At 43.4% G+C, this 19,189-nt stretch overlaps 1 protein-coding gene across 2 annotated transcripts in view; it reads right to left on the bottom strand.

The window, feature by feature from the left end:
* syde2 (synapse defective 1, Rho GTPase, homolog 2 (C. elegans)) overlaps positions 1–19,189 on the bottom strand; it is a 46,132-nt gene that overhangs the window by 17,945 nt on the left and 8,998 nt on the right. For both annotated transcript variants that reach the window (XM_071486427.1, XM_071486428.1), the window contains 4 exons: positions 17,650–17,951; positions 17,135–17,525; positions 6,527–7,668; positions 767–893 (listed from right to left, as the gene is read on the bottom strand). In XM_071486427.1, coding sequence (XP_071342528.1) covers positions 767–893; positions 6,527–7,668; positions 17,135–17,525; positions 17,650–17,951 — 1,962 coding nt within the window. The remainder of the gene's footprint in view (positions 1–766; positions 894–6,526; positions 7,669–17,134; positions 17,526–17,649; positions 17,952–19,189) is intronic.

Here is a 19,189-nt window from a genome sequence, read left to right as displayed (position 1 = left end):
TTTGAAATCTCCCAAATCTGTATTTTGTTGTAAGTTTTTTAATGTTGTAAATCTGTGTAAATAAAGCTTTATTGTCATAATAAGTGCAAAAAGTCTAAAATAAAGTGCAATGTATGATATTCAGGTTTTAAAATCTAGATATAATTCCATATAACAAATATTTTTGACAAATAACCTTCAAGCTTGTGCCACTCTTTCCACAACACATCTTAAAATGTTTCAGAAAATGTTTTAATTGTCTCGAAAAACAAACTTTAACAGAACTGATCAAAACTGGAGCTAAAGCAATCAGATAATTAGTTGATTAGGCAATAATGCCAAAAAATTCCCTGGTTCCAGCTTCTCCGATGTGAGGATTTGCTGCTTTTCTCCGTCTTTGGTGGAAAGTTCATATTTTTTTTGTTATGATTTATAAACAATCTGAAGATGCTAACTTCAGCTCTGTGAAACTGCGATGGAGATTTTTCACCGGATCAAAGGTTGATCTTGAAAATCATCAGTGGGATAATCTATCATGTTGCACACTCACTAACATTTATCTGGGATCACCTGCTCGGTCATTCTCAGAGTATACCCGATGTTTTCTATACTGAGTGTACTGCATTATGTAGTATCCTAATGAAGTACAGTAAGATGGTATTTTTGCAGACACAGCCTGAGACCCGAAGGACACCGGTGCTGTTTGGAAATGCCGTTTCATTGACTGCCAGTTCCTAATTACACTGAGTGTGTGTGGTGATCTCTCTGCTGTCGGTGCTCAGTTTACCTGTGATGACGTTGATGTCAGGATACATGTTTTCACACAGCTCCACGGCGTGACTGTCTCTCTCAAAGGCCTCACGTAGCTCCTTCTTTACTGCAGCAGACCCACACAGACGGTAGAGACCCACCACCTGGCAACACACACACACACACACACACACACACACACACACACACACACACACAAGTAGGTCAAATAAACAAGCATGGCTCAAAGAGTCAAACAGTTGACAGAGAGGCAGACGTCTTTATAATCCTATCGATCAACTTCTACATCTGTACTCAAACACTGTGTTGGACAGAAGCCAGAACGACTTTCACAGAAAACTCACGTGTCTCAAAACTCTTGTCTGCTTTGTATCATCAAGATGACAGCTTATTAGAACAACTGACAAAATCTTATATTTTCTAATAAATATCAAGATGCAGAAGCAGGATGCAATAAGCTGCTTACAGAACAACAGAATCCCTGTAAGAAAACTCACCCTATTCTTAATATTACACTTTCTGTACTACACTTTTCATTCATATCTTTATCCTGTACCTCCAAATTGTATTTCTACTACTATGTTTTGTATTTCTGTCTACTCTACAGACACTCATTTATGTTTTGTACATGCATCATGGAGATCCCCCTCATATAAAAGGTATTTAAGTTTTTCTGTGCAGGTTTTCTCTGATCCAGCTCGAGGGCTAAAGGATGGAGGGTGTCATTCTGCATTCTGCACACATTGCAAAGCTCTGACACAAACTCAAGCTACACAAATAACACTGACTGTACATGACTGACCACCAGCCTCCTCTCAGCAGAGCCAGACAGAAGATAGACTGTTATAACATAGACCAAGACTACATAACTCTTTCTGAACATAAAACCTATGAAACATTGATGTGACGCACAATAAAATGTGGTCTAACTATGGCACCAATGGGAAAGAGTCACAAAGAGAGCGGCAAATGGCACAGAAATGTCTCCTACAAAGCAATAGCAATGTATAAGCAAACAATAGCTAAAATAAGATTATATAAGATTATACCTGACTGTCTGAGGCTGTAGCAGCAAAAGCCTGACAGTTTATTGTTTATGATTTCAGCTTTTCAGAAGGCAGACTCAGTAATGTCCTTTAACAGCGATATCCATCTTGCTAACATAAGCTAACTTCAGCCACTATGAGTCACTGGTCATAGCAGAACAAGAAAGGCTCTGGCAGAAAAAACCCTGACAGCCTTGTGTGCAATGGTACAATCTATTACCTCAAAATAAAAGGTTTCATTAGTACAAAGACTATTGTGTTAAATATTCACTTTAAAACTACGTAACATTTGGCCTTTACATGATGATGCTAAAAGCAGCACGTCATTGGCCGTCATTTGGTAGTGGTCAGACCGTAACCACAGAGAGGCTGTAGCAGTAAAACCCTCGAGTTACTGAAGTGGTGAAGAGCGGTTTATTGCTTTTGAATTCAACTTGTCAATTGTAAGAGGAATATTTGTTTATTTCTCCTTTAAAAAGATACACTTTCAAATCTTGCAACTTTTCTCTGGAAAAAGTAGCAGATAGCATCATTTCAACACATCTGTGGATATGGTTTCATCACTCAGCTTACAGGAAAATGAAAATGTGTTCTGACTTGTACCAATCTACACTCAGAGGTGTGATAAAAGTGTCACTTCCTTATGACTGAGCGGATAAACACTGGGCTCTTCTAAAAACCCGGCTGACAGCTTCAGCATGAAAAATGGAGGCCCTCGGCAATAAACCATTTATGTTTTTTCACCTACGCCTCCAGAGTGTGACCTGAAGGAACTCTTAACAATTTCCTCGAGACGCTGACATTTGATAGTTGAAACTCGGCACCAGTGGTTTCTTTGTTATGTTGGGATTAGGCCCGGCTACAGACATACCATAATTTCTCCTACATGTGTCTGTCTGGTATGTGGCATAGCAGACCAACTGGTGTGGTTGCCCCGGCAACGTGTTAAGTCAGTGGGCTGTGAATGGCGGGTCGGGTCCGGATCCACACACACACACACACACACACACACACACACACACACACACACACACACTGCTGGCCTTTCCGGGCTCCAGCGTAGGAGCGCTATAAAGTCTCCCCATCCCACCAGAACAACTATTTGTGAGCTCTCCTCGTCCAGTTGAGCAGTGTTTTCTAAACCTCACGCGAGAGGGAGAGAGGAGGACAGATTAGGCAGGGATTTGGCTTTGTGTGAGAGTAAACAGAAGTCACTGGGCACAATGAACAACAAGTCCATTCAGAAAAAAAAAAAAGAGTCTCTCTCTTTGGGGGAGAGCCCGAGTGCAGGCGGGGAACAGCAGTTGGCAGAAAGTGGGCCTGCACTTCTGCTCTGCGGCTGCCGGGCAACACAACAAGCAGCACCAGCGAAGACCTATATGTAGAATAAGGCAGACACAGTAACCACAAACCAAAACGAGTTCCCTCGACAGGAATGTGGATGCTCGGTGAGCGTAGGACCAATGATGAGATCAGTTTTTTCTCTTGTTGTTGTCTGGGATCAGCAATATCACAGGAGAAGAAAGGAAAGAAAGCAAAGTGCATTTGACCACAATAATACTCCTCAGTGTTCGAAGTCGCCTTGGTCGAAGTCCACCAAGTTAATTACTTCCTCTAAACATGATTCACCTTTCTAATAAGGCACTAGCAGGGAAGTTCTCACCTTCATAAAAAATAAACAGAATGCTCTTGTGGCAGGATTCCAGGATTCCCCACACAGTAGTGATGCACTTGATGATTATTTTCATTGTCAAATCATCTGCTGATTATTTTTCTTTTTTTTTTTTTTTTTATCTTTGTCCAACCAACAAATCAAGACGTAAAGACATTTAGTGTACTATTCCACAGGTTGAACAGCAAAACCTCAAAAATTACAGGCTTCAAATAGAAGATTTGGGCCTTGTTTGGCTTTGAAAATAAGTTGAACGATTAATTGATGATAAAAACTTAACTTTCTGTTAATCAACTAATTGATCAGTCATACATGAAAGAAAAGCAAAAATCATAGTAACATCCTTTTCCAATGTTTTTTACTGTATATACTGCTCTCATCTCTATAAGCCTCCAGGTCACTTTCCGCACAAGTCAAAATGGCCACCTTACTAGGACGGACACTTCCATAACATTTCCAACTTCTGTGGCTGAAATCTGCATCGAATATATTCACATTAACAAAAAGGCCACATCACAAGGACACTGTGATACATTTTTCATCATTTCCTGTCCTCAAAGAAAAAGTGAAAAAGTTTAAAAAAGAAAGTTTAACTTAAAGCTGTCACTCATACCAGCTGCTTAAAGGATGAATATCCTGAAAAAGTCTCGACATACACCAAGTAAGCCAAAAGGAATGAAAGGGGAGTCAAACCATCAGCCAATGAAGTTAATGAGTATAAAGTCATTAGTGCAGATGATTATGACTTAAATTAATTGATACTTGATACAATCCTAAAGAAAAAAGACATTTAATATCACAGGACCAGGATTTCTGTTCCGTCTACAAGGATGTTGTTCATAACATGTCACAACATATGTGTTTGTCTTTTTCTGTCATGTAAGACAGTATGTAGGTTAGTGGGGGAGCTGCTTTTTAAAAAATATCTCTTTTCAATGAGTGCTCACATACATAACTCCTGTCTCTCTACACAGACATTATCTGCAGCCTTTTCAAAACACCCACAATCATGCAGTGGTTTAAAAGCTCGGAGAAGCCCCGAGGACACGCGATTCCTACAGACTCTGAAAAAGAGACTCCATCAAAGATCCACATAATCATTTCTGAAAGGCACACAGCTACACGTCTGGCCATGCGTGCTTCAGTGACACAACCTGCAAATTCCTCTGGGATCTGGTGTCAACCCCGTCCTAACCCCTGTCTGCCTGCAACCTGGGGGAGCACTTATACTGGATCTCTGGCTGATACCCTGAGTGAAGCCTCCTCTACATCTGTGTAATGAAAGAAGGCAGCAAAAGAGAGGGGTAGGGGTGATTAGGAGCAGCACTGTGAGGGACAGGAGATCGAGTGGAGAAAAAAAAAAAAAGGGAAACAGAAGGAGAGACAGATAAAACAGAGGCAGATGAGGAGAGAGAGAAGCAGATGGGAATCACAATATGGCAAGACAAAGCAGAGTGAATTAGATAAACAGAGGAAACCTGAGCGAACTGAGTAAACACTGTTGGTGAAGTGAAAGCTACAGCTGGACCACGAAGAGAGCAGCTGGGTGAATTTGGCAACAGTGCATCTTAGACAGCTTCCCCAGAGTGACAGCACCAGCAACCTCACTTCTGCATGATGATGCACTGTTGCACAAAAATGAAATAAAGCGACCTACAGCCTATTTCCATTAGAGACAGATCAAACTTTTAAAAAATCCTCAAAGGGAAATTGCCTGAACAATTTCACTGGCAACTACAGGTATTCTTACTACTTTTTGGAGAGGTCTAATGTCTTTTAGCCTCAGGCACCCACTGCCCCTGGCATGTCCCCCCTCCCCCTCCTCCCAAAGTGATCAGTCAGGAACAGTGGTCAGACACTTTTACTGCCGCTGTCTCAGTCCTAATTAGGAGAAACGCCGCCACCTCTTTCTGGGCTTCAAAGAGCAGATGAAACATGGAGGGTGGAACAAAAGCAGGAGATGATCACATGCATCTACGCCCTCACCGTCTCCACCACCCTGGTCTCTGTCTTGTCACTGAATAAAAAGAGCGGGTCGCCTCAGGAAGGCTCATGACATCATGAAGTGTGGTACATGCTGTACATCTCCTGTATCTCTTCTACTCTTGTCATTCATTCAGCATTATTACTGGCTGCAGGGGGAACACTCATCTCAGCACATGGAGCTAAAAGCATGTACTGGATGTAGGGTTACATCTTTCCCTGTTCTTTCACTCTCATACAAAAATACATTATATAATTGTATCCTATCATCCTTCTTTTCAAAGGAATCCACATCTGTTTTAAATTTGCAGAATAGGATCAGAGAGGCTTTCAACCACACGTACTGTTAAAACATGTCCTTGAACATACATTGTAAATATTTCATGGGCCTGAACAAATTACTAAATTAACTGATTAGTAATCTGTTACTTTTTATAATCAATTTCATCACCTCTTGGTCCTTTTTTGTAAATGTGAGGATTTGCTCAATTTCTCTGGTTTATTTAATAGTAGGTTTCATGTCTTTGGGTTTTGGGCATTGATCAGATAAAACACGACTACTGTCACTTTGAGCTAAGTTACTCTAATCAATCTGTAATTTTACTAATAAAAGAATCAACTGAGACAAGGAGTAATCAGCAGATTAAATGATGATGAACATAATAAGTATTTGCCATCCTAAGTGAAATCGTTGGTCAGTTTGAGGTCGATCAAGATAAAAAATAACCAACAACAAACTAATCAATCATCAATCATTCAAGTCCTTTATATATAAAATTCTAAATATTCCCTGTTTGCAGCTTCTCAGTGTGAAGGTTTGCTGCTTTTCGGTTTTTAAATGACTGTAAACATATATAGATGTTTACAGTCATAGTCATATAGAGGGGTTTTGCAGTGTCAATCAGAAAGAAAACATGAAATTTGAAGCTTTGGGCTCTGGAGATTGTGTTGGACCTTTGCTCATATCAGGACCAGGACCTTTACCACAGGGTTAGAGTTACCAGGCTGACCTGGTTGATGGAGAACTGGAACCTTTTTCTCAAATTCAGACTCATTGAACCAAACACAGACTCACCTGACAGCCTCTCTTCTCAATCTCGTTGATGCACTTGCTTATAAGCAGTGGCACCATCAGTCCCGAGTTCTCCCGCTCCACCACCCGCCACGCCTCCACACCAAACACCTGGGGCTCCCTGTCTCCGTCTGGGCCACCGTCCAGTGAGTTCTGCCACTGCTCCATCAGGCTCAGCTTGACGTAGATCAGCCCCCGTGGCTCCAGCTTCACTGCCAGCTGGTGGCAACGCGTCACCCGGAAGAGTGCAGGCAGGACCACCGTGCCGTGGCAGCAGACACGGTTGCGCCTTGGCGTGGGCTCCCAGCTGAACACCACCAGCTTCAGGTGCTGGGCGTTCTCCAGCTCAATGTTGAAGGTGTGATCCATATCTAGGAAGGTAGTACGGCATGTGAGGAGAGCGGTTCGTGCTTTATTAACTGAGTCCACTTGGATGGCGCAATAGACATCTCGCGAGTCGATGCGTGGAGGTTTGAGGTCCTCAGCACCGTAAAAGTGCAGGCTCATGAGTCCAGAGATGTACTGGCTGCACTTGGGCTGCTCTGTGAAGCTGTAATGGCGGAAAGCATCGATGTCCAGCTCTGTGCCATTGAGTTTCGAGCTTCCACCTCCTTCCATCTCCTTGCCTTTCCCTCCCTTCCCCTCCGCAGAGCCGTGCTTCCCAGATTTGGCCACCAGCTCTGGTGAGTCACCATCGCTGAGGTAGCCACCTTTACTGGCGGACTTTGAGCTGCCATTACTTTTCTTCTTGTTGAAGCTGTGCTGTGTGGACACGCTGCTGTCCAGGTGGTAGCGTGAGATCACGTTACGGCTCGCCTGCCCACCCCCAGACGCCGCTAACCTAGGAGGGCCTGAAGTCTGGGGGGCAGCCTCCGACCCACTGCCATTGTTTCTGGGAGAATTGGCTCTCGGTTCCAACTGACTGCCTCCGTTGCCGTTGCTGCTGTTACTGCTACTCGGGGTCCCCTTGACGCTGAGTTTTCGGCTGAGCTCCGGGAGCTTCTTCATTTTCATGGAGATCTTCCTGACGGTGCGCGGGGACTTGATCTTGTCCGGGAAGGACCAGTTGATGGAGCTGCTCTTCTTGGCCGGGTTCGGGCTGGAGGGAGGGGAGAAGCCGACAGCATTGGGCAGATCGGGACCATCTACAGAGGAAATAACAGAGCAAGGGAAAAAACGGGTTAAAAGGGGAATCTGACGCATTTTGAATTTTTATTTTTCTTCGGTTGACACTTGGTGGAACAGTTAAAACATTTTTCCTGCCAAATTCTTTGACAGGAAAATATTTAGAAACCAATTTTTGGATCATTCACAGGAACAAATGGGTACCACCAGTCACAAGTTCTTAAAGTCACTGTAATCACTGGTTTCACTAGACGAGCCACCTTTTACTCCTGTGATTACAACTGTTCAGATGTCCAGTGAAGACAGACAGGAGAGAGAAGACTGAGAAACCAAAGGCAAAGTGTGCATGAGCCATAATTTACAGTCTGTCAGAAAAGTGCTACACCTCCGTGGCACATCATCAAGTGATTAGGTTTACATGCAACCCATAATCCACTGCCAGATACATTGAGTTGGCGACGCTTCATATAAACATTTCAGCACTATATAATACAGTTACAGTCTATAGATGTAAACCCAGACAGTGATTTAGCTAATTTACGGTTTTAAAGAAACACATTTCTTTTTCTTTTTTTTTTATTCAATTGTTCACCCAGAAGTTTCCATGAGGCCCGTTTGCTTAAAGTGGGGTTCATTCAATCAAACAGCGGGGAAATCAAAGTGGAATGTCATTAGAAGCAGCTCCAGAAAAAACAGAGGTCTATAAGCAGGGAAATGTCTGTCTAGAGACACCAACTGCTTCAGGGCTGAGCTAGAGTTACTTAGTCATTATTCAAGTTGAAAAATATCCATTTTGACTGGACCTTAAAGGCAGCTCCCGCCTAACTAGACATCTACACCATGAAATTTCAGCGTCTAGATTTCTATGCAGGAGTGACAGCCATTGTTTAGTCTACGGGAGTGAACCGAGGCGTTATCCATGTTTACAATCAGTTGCTCACCAAGCCTCAAAAAAATTCTGTAATTTTTAAAACCTGCACAAGTTGTAAATCTAACACTGACCCATTACCACTTTATGAGGCTTTAATGGTTAACCTGTTAGCAAACATTTAGCCACGGAGCAGTTTATTTAGAGTCATATATGTTTATGGACACCTAGCAAATATCAAGTCCAGTATTCACTCTCTTTTTAGCTCTGTTTTGGTCACCAGCACAAACACCTGTTGCTCTGTCTGCTCTTTAGTGATGGGCAGGCAGCCCACTGTGGGGTTTTTAGGGTTGTTTTTTTTTTTGGTTTAAAACAGCTGTCTGCATCTGCCACTGATGAGAGCAATTAGAGTGAATCAAAACAGTAAAGCTCTGGGCCAATACACCAAAATGCCAAAAAACCACATAGAGCTGAGAGAAACCACAGAGTTGAGTGATAATTCCCAGTGGCTGCTTCATCATGAGCCACTCTTTTCAGATACAAATAGTGATATAATCTCATGTTCAGATAAAAATATCAATCAAGCCGCTCGACAATTGCTCCCACTGTTATTTAGCTGTACCGTCTGTATGTCCATGTTGTCTTATCACTTTGAGAGAACATTTGCTTTTGTACACTCCATCCATTAGCATGTTATGACTGTAACCACCATAATGACAGAAGATAACAATGTACAAACGCACCTTGCATTTTGTTACTGCTGAGTACCTACTGACAAACATAACATCAATGTCTGTGATTTTTAATTCGGCTACACACATTTTAAGAGCCCCATCACTGACCTACATATGACCATTCAGTCATTTTCTAAGTTTAAAAAAATCTGGCAAAGGATGAGAAAAAAATGAATTTGTTGACACAGAGCCAGACCTGATTCGAGTGATTAAAGTGGAATCTGTCAAATTATGGGCATCCTGCTATTTGCCCAACAGGAAGCTTGAGCCTCTCTCAAACAGAAAAACAGCTATTTTCTACATTCAGTGATCTTTTAATAAGATTTCCTCCGTGGCCGACCTGCATTTTTTTTTTCTTCCAGGGAATACCTCACTGCATGAGTTAATGGGAGATGACTCAGTAGGAAGAATTTACCTTGTGAAGATCTTTTGATATTAAACAAGAAACTAAGTCCAGGGGCTGATGAGCTTCATAGACATTAAATACATTCATGACATGGAGCTTTATGGTATTTCAAATAAAAATGCACTTATTTTTTTAACTGGCTAATTACTTTCTCTGAATAAATCTCTGAGACAAAAGAGTGATTCTGTAAGTGAGGGGGAAAAACAGGGAGAGGGAGACACAAAGTAGAGAGAAGAGCGAGAGAGAGCTTGACCCTGCCAACAGCACCAGCTCTATTTTCAGAGGGGACCTGCTGTGCTATTCTGGGCTGAGGGTCCGCGAGTGAAAAGAGGGAGGCAGAGGAGGTCCAACATGATGGAGAGAAGGGTAAGATGGGGGGCAGGAACAGGGCAGGGTGTAGCCTGCAGATGGGGGACAAAGGCGCCCCTTGTCCAGGCTGTCAGAGGTCTGGATGGTCGACTGGAAGGCTGGCAAGCTGGCTGGTGAATGTACAAATGAACGCGGCTGTTCTCTCACATTCCTAACCAAACCATGTTTAGCCTCCTTTTCCCCCCCTGGCTGAGTAGCCTCCCCTGTCACGGCTTCCTGCCAATAATAGACACAGAGGTGCTCTGAGAAGGGAGAAAATGGGTGGAGGCCAGTGGAGGTGCAAATTCACCAAGCAACATCTGGGGAGGGGTCAGGTACACAGAGAGCCCTGGTCAAGCCTGAAACGCGGTTTTCAGGAGAGACAATCCTTGTACATGAAGTTTAATTTAAAGTTCTTACATAATGTTAACTTCTCAACGATACAGTATGAATGAGATGGAAATAGCTACTTGTGAAAAGCTACTAAACTGTAATGGATCAAAACAGCTGCTCATAGTGTTCAATAGTAGTTATACATCTGGTACACAGACTCTAAGACAGCATCACATGTAAAGAGGCTGTAAGTGAGGTTGTTTAGTACTTATTATTGTGAAAACACTACATATCAGAGCCTGGGAATATTATAGTATCATGTTGCTTACAAAACTCTGTTGTCCAAATTAATGACTTTAATTACAGCCAATTACAATCAACAACTAGTGAATTTTTAAATGAATATTACATAACAGGGAAACACAGCTCATTGAATTGAACTTTAATGTTATTATTCTCTATGTGTTTTGCACATATCTCCCATATTGTGATTATGGCTGGATATTGTTTGAAACTGGTCCCAGTGCAGTACTTGAGTTTTGATACCAAAACAATACTTTTTGTAGATGTCTTGGGGAATATAAGCAAGTTAACTTTTTTTTGTTTTATTGAACAAACACCCTAACTGCTCAGTGCCTCAGTAAAATAAAATGCAGCTTGAAGTATCGAACGTTTCCTGATTTAGATCAGTAAATTGGCATAGGAGTATGTGACCCAGCATTTGATATCAACTTGTGGTACCTCACGCCTTTCAGTATGCATTTATTAAGTAGATGTCATACTTACGCCTCCTACTGCACTGAAACTTTAGTGTTGTTCCTGACTTGTAAGTTGCTTTGGATAAAAGTGTCTGCAAAATGAGTAAATGTAATATCACAGAAAATATTCTTAATACTGTGATACTGGTTTTAATCAAACTTTCAGCCTCTACTACATGTAGTAGCTATAAAAGTGCAATGACCGAAAACAGCCCCTCTGTCTAGTTTAAAACTATATTAGTAAAATTATGACCTATATTAATGTCCATTTGTCCAAAATGCTAAATGTCTCATTCAAAAATCAAAATAACCTCCACCAGTGTCCTGTTGTTATCCCATTTATCTGATAACCAGCATGAACTGTGGCAACATCAACGAGCCTCTGACAAAGTTAATGACTGTTGAATTGTTAATGACTTCACACACACACGCATGCAGCTGTGTCTTCTGTAGCCTTTGGCCTTGTGGCAGCAGCCAGGACAGTAATGTGACACCTCACTAGCTGAGGTTCAGGGGCAATGGTTTGACACCCAACCCTCCAGGGCCATGTTCCGGGGGTCAAAGGGCAAAAGGTCTGCATTCCTCTGGGTGACACCTGAGCTGGGTAACTGTCCCCCACCTAAAAACTTTAACTTGCACATGCACTCACCTTATTACTGTAACACAAAGAGAGAGTGCATGTAAATATGCACAGATAAAGACAAACACACACACACACACGCCCTCCCTGACCCTGTGACCCTCCTCAGGCACCCGGCCACTGACACCTCTTAACAATGGTCAGGAATTTATGACGAGGGCTTTTCACAACGCTGGCACCAGACAGGTGCAGGAGGAGGGTGTGTGTGTGTGTGTGTGTGTGTGTGATAAAGTCATTATCAAATATGCCTTATATATTTTTATTACCATCTTGTAGTATGAGCGGTCGACCAGCCAAATCGTCACTCTAGCCGGTGCCAAAGATATAAATAATAGTCTTATAATGTGGAATGTCCTCTGATTAAACAATGTTATACGCTGGAATACAAGAATGTGTGTTTGTTTGTGTTTGTGTGTGTTTGTGAGTAAGAGAGAGAGATCTATTGGGTATACTCTGATAAGCCTTGGAGGGAGACAATAATCTGCTGTCCCTGATTACCCCTGTAAAACCACTTGTATTCACTTGAGTGGCGTGTGTGTCCGTACAAGCATGTCTGCCAAATGTGTGTGTTAAATGTAAAAACAGAAAAGGTCCAGGGCGTGCTCACAAACAAGGACAGTGTAAATAAACGGGTGAATGGGATACTTGTCCCGTAGTTTCCTCACTTGGTGACTGAGGCTCGGCCCTGCGCTGCTTCCTCTCCTTTTCGGCTCTAAATCATTCGGTGTTGGAAGGCCTTTCAGGGGCCGCAGGAGCCCGGCCGTTTCATTACAATGCTTACAAAACCCCTGCTAATATATCCAAGCATGCAGGCCTTCTCACTAGCACAACATGGCCCCCTGCCAAAGCAGCCCTCATGTAGTCTTAACTCGCCCACCGCTGGAGGCATTCCTGCTCTGCTGGAACTCAAGCGACAGAGAGGCCGCTAATTCTGGACAGACGCGCCGGCCTCGCTGCACCTCCACCGTCCAGGCAACAAGGCACTGACGGCACTGTCATGACGAGCCGACCTCAAAAACATCAGATCAGAAACATTTTCAGTACGAGATACAATCTTAATCTAATGATTTTACGCTGCAGCTCTGCCAAAATTAAATTACTTGCAAAATGAATAAATAAAAATGAATTACTTACTTCATCACACAGAATGAGGCACAGCATCGGCACCGTTAGGACTTTATCAATGCTACTATTCTTATATTGCTTATTTTAAGTCCTGTACTTTATCAATACTCAAATTGATTATTTTTTTTATAACTAAAAGCATTTTTTGAAATGATTATTTTTGAACAAATTATTTCAGACCAGGATATGTATTTGTCTCTATTTCAAATATAAGAAATTGCTGTTTCTTCAGCAGCAACATTAATGCAGCATAGTCACAATATAAGGTCAATAATATCATCCTTGAAACAAATCCAAAATTAACATGAATAGAATCAAACATCAATGTCGTCACATGGACCAGGTTTCAAGGGACATTCCTATTGCCAATATGTCAAATATTCAACTGCAGCGTTTTGTAGCAACGAGACATATTTAACAAGTGAGTTGATCAATATCCTGGGAGAAACCTTGTATTCACCGGAAAAGGATTTGCTGCTTCTTCAATGTAAACGGAATATCTGTTGGTTTAGGATAAAACGAGCAGGTTGAACACACAACATTTGTCTCTGAGAAGTTCTTATGGGCATTTTTTTTTGTATTTTTGATCATTTTATTGAGAAATGAAGCAACAGATTAATCAGTAAATAGCTGCAGACCTAGGTAATAGAGCTTGGGGCTTACCAACGCTCCTGAAAAGCCTCTCATCAAACACATAGTCAGAATTAAAAGCTCTAACTAACCAACCTACACACTGCATTAGAGCTGCATTAGTGCTCACAGGTTATTAGTTCAGTTTTCTACAGCTGCTGTGGTGATGAAATGAAGAACAGACCAGAAAGAAAGAGCCATGAGAAAACTATGTGACCCGAACTTCACATCTAGCGCCAAGCTAAGGAATCTGCTCTGGTTTTGAAGTGCTGTTCTCACAGCGTTGCTCCTCTGAGTTGTTGACTTCCCTTCAGACCGAACCGTGCAATCGTCAGCCGAGATTAGATTCCAGGTTTGAACTCGGAGGCTTGAACTCTCATGTAACTTTAGCAGCCAGGGGCCAACTCTCAAGCGCGGCTGCCAGCGTGACCAAAACAACCCCCAGAAATAGCTCTGATCCCATTCTGAGCGCCGGCCAAGTCAGATTCCCCAAACAGGCACTAAAGGGAACAAGAGATTGGGAACGCACCACGCTCACCACCCCCAAAGTCCATCAATCATTATTCTCCATACAAATAGAGCATTCAGATGGACAAAAAGTCAGTCAATAGGCAGCACATGAGGAGTCTGGAGTGTATCCGGTGAGGGAAAAAGAACCAGCCAGCCGAACAGAGGGAAACTATAGTCGCAGAGAGTCATCTACATCTGCACTGCTTCATTAATTCAGCAGACGCTCTTATTTGTGCTCAATCAACGAAAAGCCTGTCAGATTTTGAGCCTTGCCGATAAAGTGCTCGCATTTATGAAGAATCGGGAGCAGAAGGCAGAAAAGATGGGACGAAAATAGAGGAGTTAAGCACTGTGACTCCACTTAATGTTTTTTGTAAAGACTTTGCCAAAGCTCAGATCAAAGGCCATTATTCCCCGGGAGGCGTGGGTACATTTACAAAAATGTGGTGAGGCAGCCCATAATGTGGCCGCCTAAACACACGTACAGTAGATGTGGTAAAGATACAGCACACTGTGGTGGTAACAGTGATGTTACTACCAACAAATATGTGTGTTTAGTGAGGTTAAGTCTGGTGCAACGTTTCAAGGGCTCTGCTATTTACCCCACACACTTTTAAGAGGTGTTTTCTGCAAGCTTTAGCTACACTCGGTTATTGGACGTTCAGCATGCTGAACATGTTGAGTCGGTGAGTGAACAGCTCATCAACCATCTGGTATTTCAGTTTATTTGAGCTGGTGCAAGGCCACACATGTCTACAAAAGAAAAAGTCTCATAGAAATCTTGTTTCAGTAATAATCCACGTCCCCAGAACAGGCCCAGTGTGACCCTGCAGTGGAGGGACGGGACGCTGGCTGTTGTCCTTTTTTACCATCCCCCAACTCTCCCAACCAGTTAAGAGTGGAGGAGGAGTGCAGTGTCATTCTGCAGCCAATACAAACTGTGTTAACAGCCACAACAATACATACACACACACACACACACACACACACACACACACACAGCCATTTCTAGAGGTTGAGGTGGAGAGATGTTGAAGTGATATTATACCTGCCTACTAAGTGCCCACTGCATCCACAACACACACACACACACACACACACATACACACACACACACACACACACAAACACCATGACACGTAGCCGGGCTTGTTGCTCTTTTTTTGTTGCAGTGAAGTGTGGGATGGCGTCGCCAAACCCACAGGAATCAATTGCAAAGTCAACAGGCAGCAGAGAGGGAGGCAGTTCCGGAGCGAGAGGGAAAAAAAAAAAAAAAAACACTCCTACTCCCACTTTCACAGCTTCCACTCAGAGCACCAGTAAACTCACACTGTCACAGACCTGCTCCTGTTCAACAGAATCCTATTACAGGATGGAAATGAGGCGCAGGTCTTTGAATGGCAAGTTGATGGAAAACAAATCGGTTTTGAAAAAGCGAACATTAAATAAGCCTTTCTCTTCACAGGAGCTGGGAACAGGATTTCTCCTGCGGTAAAACTGCTGAACGAGCCACTCCAGCCCACAATTTCTGTCCACTCATCTGCTTACCCAGCACAAAAGACCCTAATGACACCAGCAAATTTCATCTAGACTGCAAAATAGGTCTGACACTGTGGAGGCACAAATAGCCTAAATTTAATTAGCACTGTGCACCGTGATTAGAGCCTCTCCTGGGCCGGTGCACCGAGACTCATTCGGGACCGGTTTAATCCTAATCCTACGAGGAAAGTCTCTCAGGACAGAGAGTTTTGCTGAGCCACACGTGATGTCAGCGAGAGCCAGGAGTCTGAAGCCAGTCAATGAGGATCAAGGAGTTTATCAGCCGCCAATCAAACCTGTGTCCTTGTCAAGGGCAAGTTAAGACTTTCCACTCCACATGATAAACAGTTTCTGTGTATGTACTGATTGTTTTAAAATCAGGGGAAGCTGCAGCCAAAAGCACGATCTTTCATTTGCAACAACATATCTCAATGACTTTTGGTTTCATTTTAAAACCCTTCGCTGTTTTAGGGGGAACAAAGTTATTTCTGAGCTCATTTCAAGCCGTCATGCCCTGCAGTAAACCTGCTGCTGTGGACCATAAAGCTCACGTATTAGATTTCACTAAGCATAACCAAACTATTCAGCCTCGCTTTGTGCTCCTACAACTAGGAATGGCTGTTGCGTGCCACAGAAGTGTTGTCAAAAGTTGTAATTATAGGCTCAGCTCAAGATGTGCCACTTGGTTCAAACTACCATGTTGCCACATCAGAGAGAACAAAAAGTCGGAAGTTAGCAAAGACAGACCGAGCTTATTAAGAGACAGGGAGCCGTGTGCTGGCTGTCATTATTATGCCGTCTCAGTAGAGTTGTCAACATGTTTTTTTTTTTTCTGCCAAGCATACAAATAAATTAAAGAAAACTGCAGAGAGAGCACCTCCATTCATTCATTTTTGTGTCTGCACACACCACAAGCGTAGTTTTAATGAGTTAGTTTTCAAGGTTGGGGGATATTTATTCAGAGGAGCACCAAAAAAAACAACTTAAAGAACCACCAATTTTTACAAGGCTCACAGGCATCTGTGTGAGCTTCAGTCACACGTAAATGGATATTCTTTCCTCTCAGGAATGCCAGTTCTGAATTCCTCCTGGCTAATGTCTGTCTGAGTTTTACTAATGAGGGACACTGATATGGAGGGATTTGATTCGACAGCTATGGCTCCTGTCTGCACCGATCAAACAAAATAGATCAAGAGAACCCTGAGCAGGTACGGCTACAGTATATTTGTTATAGAGTTCAAGAAGAATTTGGGATTTTAAAACGAGCCAAACTCATTTATCATCTTAAGCCTCACTCTTAAAAACCTTCTAATTTGTGAGAGGAGCTACTGTAAACCACGGGCGACTTGCAGCTAAATAAGTCTGTTTATGCTTAGATTGGAAACATTTTCAACAATAACTGTAATTAGTGTTCAAGGTGTGCACAACCGCAAGAATCTGCCCAGAGTGACTGGCTGAGAGACAAAACGCCAGACAGTAATTGGCCCTGGAGCATCGGGCCCGAAGAGAAAGAGTGAATGAAGAAGTCGACAGGAAGGGAAGTAAAGGAAGAATGAGAGAAGGTGTGGGTGTCTTTTTTATTTTTTTTGCCTCACCTGTGGTTCTGCTGGTGGAAGGCCCCCCCTCCTCCTGAGGTTTGCACGCGAGCATCTGTCTGTGCAGCTGTAGTGCCTCTGTGGAATGTACAGCATTCCCCTGACTCCCATCTCCTGAACCGCCACCGAGGCCTTCGCCAGGCGCCTCTGCCGCCGCGCCACCGCTGCCCTCCTGTGTCCTGCCGCCGTGACCCACATCCCCTCCCCTGCTGGGCCTCCTCTCCAGCTCCGTTCGAGGGGGGACCAGCAGCCGGACGCAGGGTCGGCGAGAGGTCTCAGGTTCGTCGTCCTCAGGGATCGGGTTGTACCAAATCTCCCCTTCATCATCTGCATCGTTCTCCTCAGTCGGGTCCACGCTCCGAGGGTGAGGAGACGCCTTGGCTTGACTGACCTAAATTAAGAAGGAGCCAAAGTTTAAAGCACGATGCCAACCTGAAACACAACGACCACTGTGTTGGATGTTGTGTTGCCTCCATAAACCTGATCCTTGTAAACAGAGAGATCTTATAGCTAACCTGAGGCAGCTGCAGGTGGACCGGCCGCTGCGGGGCTCCCCTTATGGGTCTCAGGTGGTCTGGGGAGGGACTGGGAGGAGGAGGAGGCTGATGGGAACCCTGACCGCCCTCCTCCTCAGCTCCCAGCATTCCCTGCAGCTCGTCCTTGGTGCAGTGATTCTTCCCGAGGGAGCTCTGCTGCAGCCAGTTGCGCTTCTTGGAGACGGTGATGGTGGTGAGCGGCTGCCTCCATGACGGAGGCTCGGTGGCTCTGCCCACCTCGCGGCCATTAGCACAGGGGGTTTGGACATTCTCAATGAAAGCTGAGGGAGTGATGGAGAGGGAGAGAGGAATGTGAGTGCAACAACATCATGTCAGGAGACCCTAAAAAAAATCATGTGATTGGCATTAAAGCAACTAATCATTATCATATTCATCATCTTTCATTTAATTATTGAACTGAATTCAACAGAATCTGATGTTTAATCTCAACATCTGTATCAAGAAACCACTGGTGTCCAAGTACTGAATAATGCTACTTAGATTTATAGAGTTTTCATATCTCATTCATTGTCTGTACCTTTTAAAGTCACACAAAAGCCAAGTCTCTAACCAAAGTCAAACTTTCAGTCACTCCACTACAGGCCCCCAGAGTACCCCCACACCCCCTGTTTTCCTCAGTGACATCCCACTGCGGGAGTGTCAGCTTCAGGAATATCTAGGCTCTGAATTCAAAAGAGATCACAGGGAGACAGAGGGGTTGAGCACACATATCTTCCATCACAGCAGCTTGGGGAAAAAAAAAAAAAAAAAAAAAAGAGTGAGAACCCGCTGCCATTACAGCTGTGAAAATAGAGCAGAGAGGGGAGGGTGTGTGAGTAAAGGGGGTCGATGATAAGTGCAGCCGGTGGCGATATGTGCACAGTGAAAAAGGACAAATAATAGAGATGGTGACATGGTCCCTTAGTGCAACAGAAGAGCGCCTGTGTAGCCTTAAGCATGTCGATGCCTTTGTGGATGTTTTTTACTGAGATAGTACGAATTTTCTTTTTTTTTTCAATAAATAAAAATTAAAAGCACCTCTGCAAATCACCTGACGTGCCTTTATTTTTACAAGAGTTGATAAGCAGATGCAGGCAGAGCAAAACAACCTCAGTGCATGCATGTGTGTGTGTGTGTGTGTGTGTGTGTGTGTGTGTGACAGGGAGAGCGAGGTGCTGAGGGCAGGGTCTTGCTCCAACATGCACAGCAGACTCATGTAAAAGACTGTTTTGATCCTCAGCAGCTCCCAGACGAGCCCCTCCACATGCTATAATGACAACTTCTCCTTTTCCTCAAGGAAATGCATTTTCATGCGCGCCAGGCTGCATCCACCAAATTACAGAGTTGGGAATATTTTTAATTTACAAAACAGAAATCGAAAACAGGGCATCCAGTTTGTTCATGTGTGACCGTGCCATTACAAAGTGTGAATGAGTCAGAGTAAACCACAACAGGCTTTTTCCTGTATTTTTAATCCAGAGCAGTCCAGGGGGAGAGAACAAAGGTACATTAAAAATCA

This window comes from Trachinotus anak, unplaced genomic scaffold (genome assembly GCF_046630095.1).
Source record: "Trachinotus anak isolate AG129_WGS33_773 ecotype Australia unplaced genomic scaffold, CSIRO_AGI_Tana_v1 ptg000010l, whole genome shotgun sequence".
Taxonomy (NCBI): Eukaryota; Metazoa; Chordata; class Actinopteri; order Carangiformes; family Carangidae; genus Trachinotus; species Trachinotus anak.
This window is presented reverse-complemented; position numbering and strand designations above follow the sequence as displayed.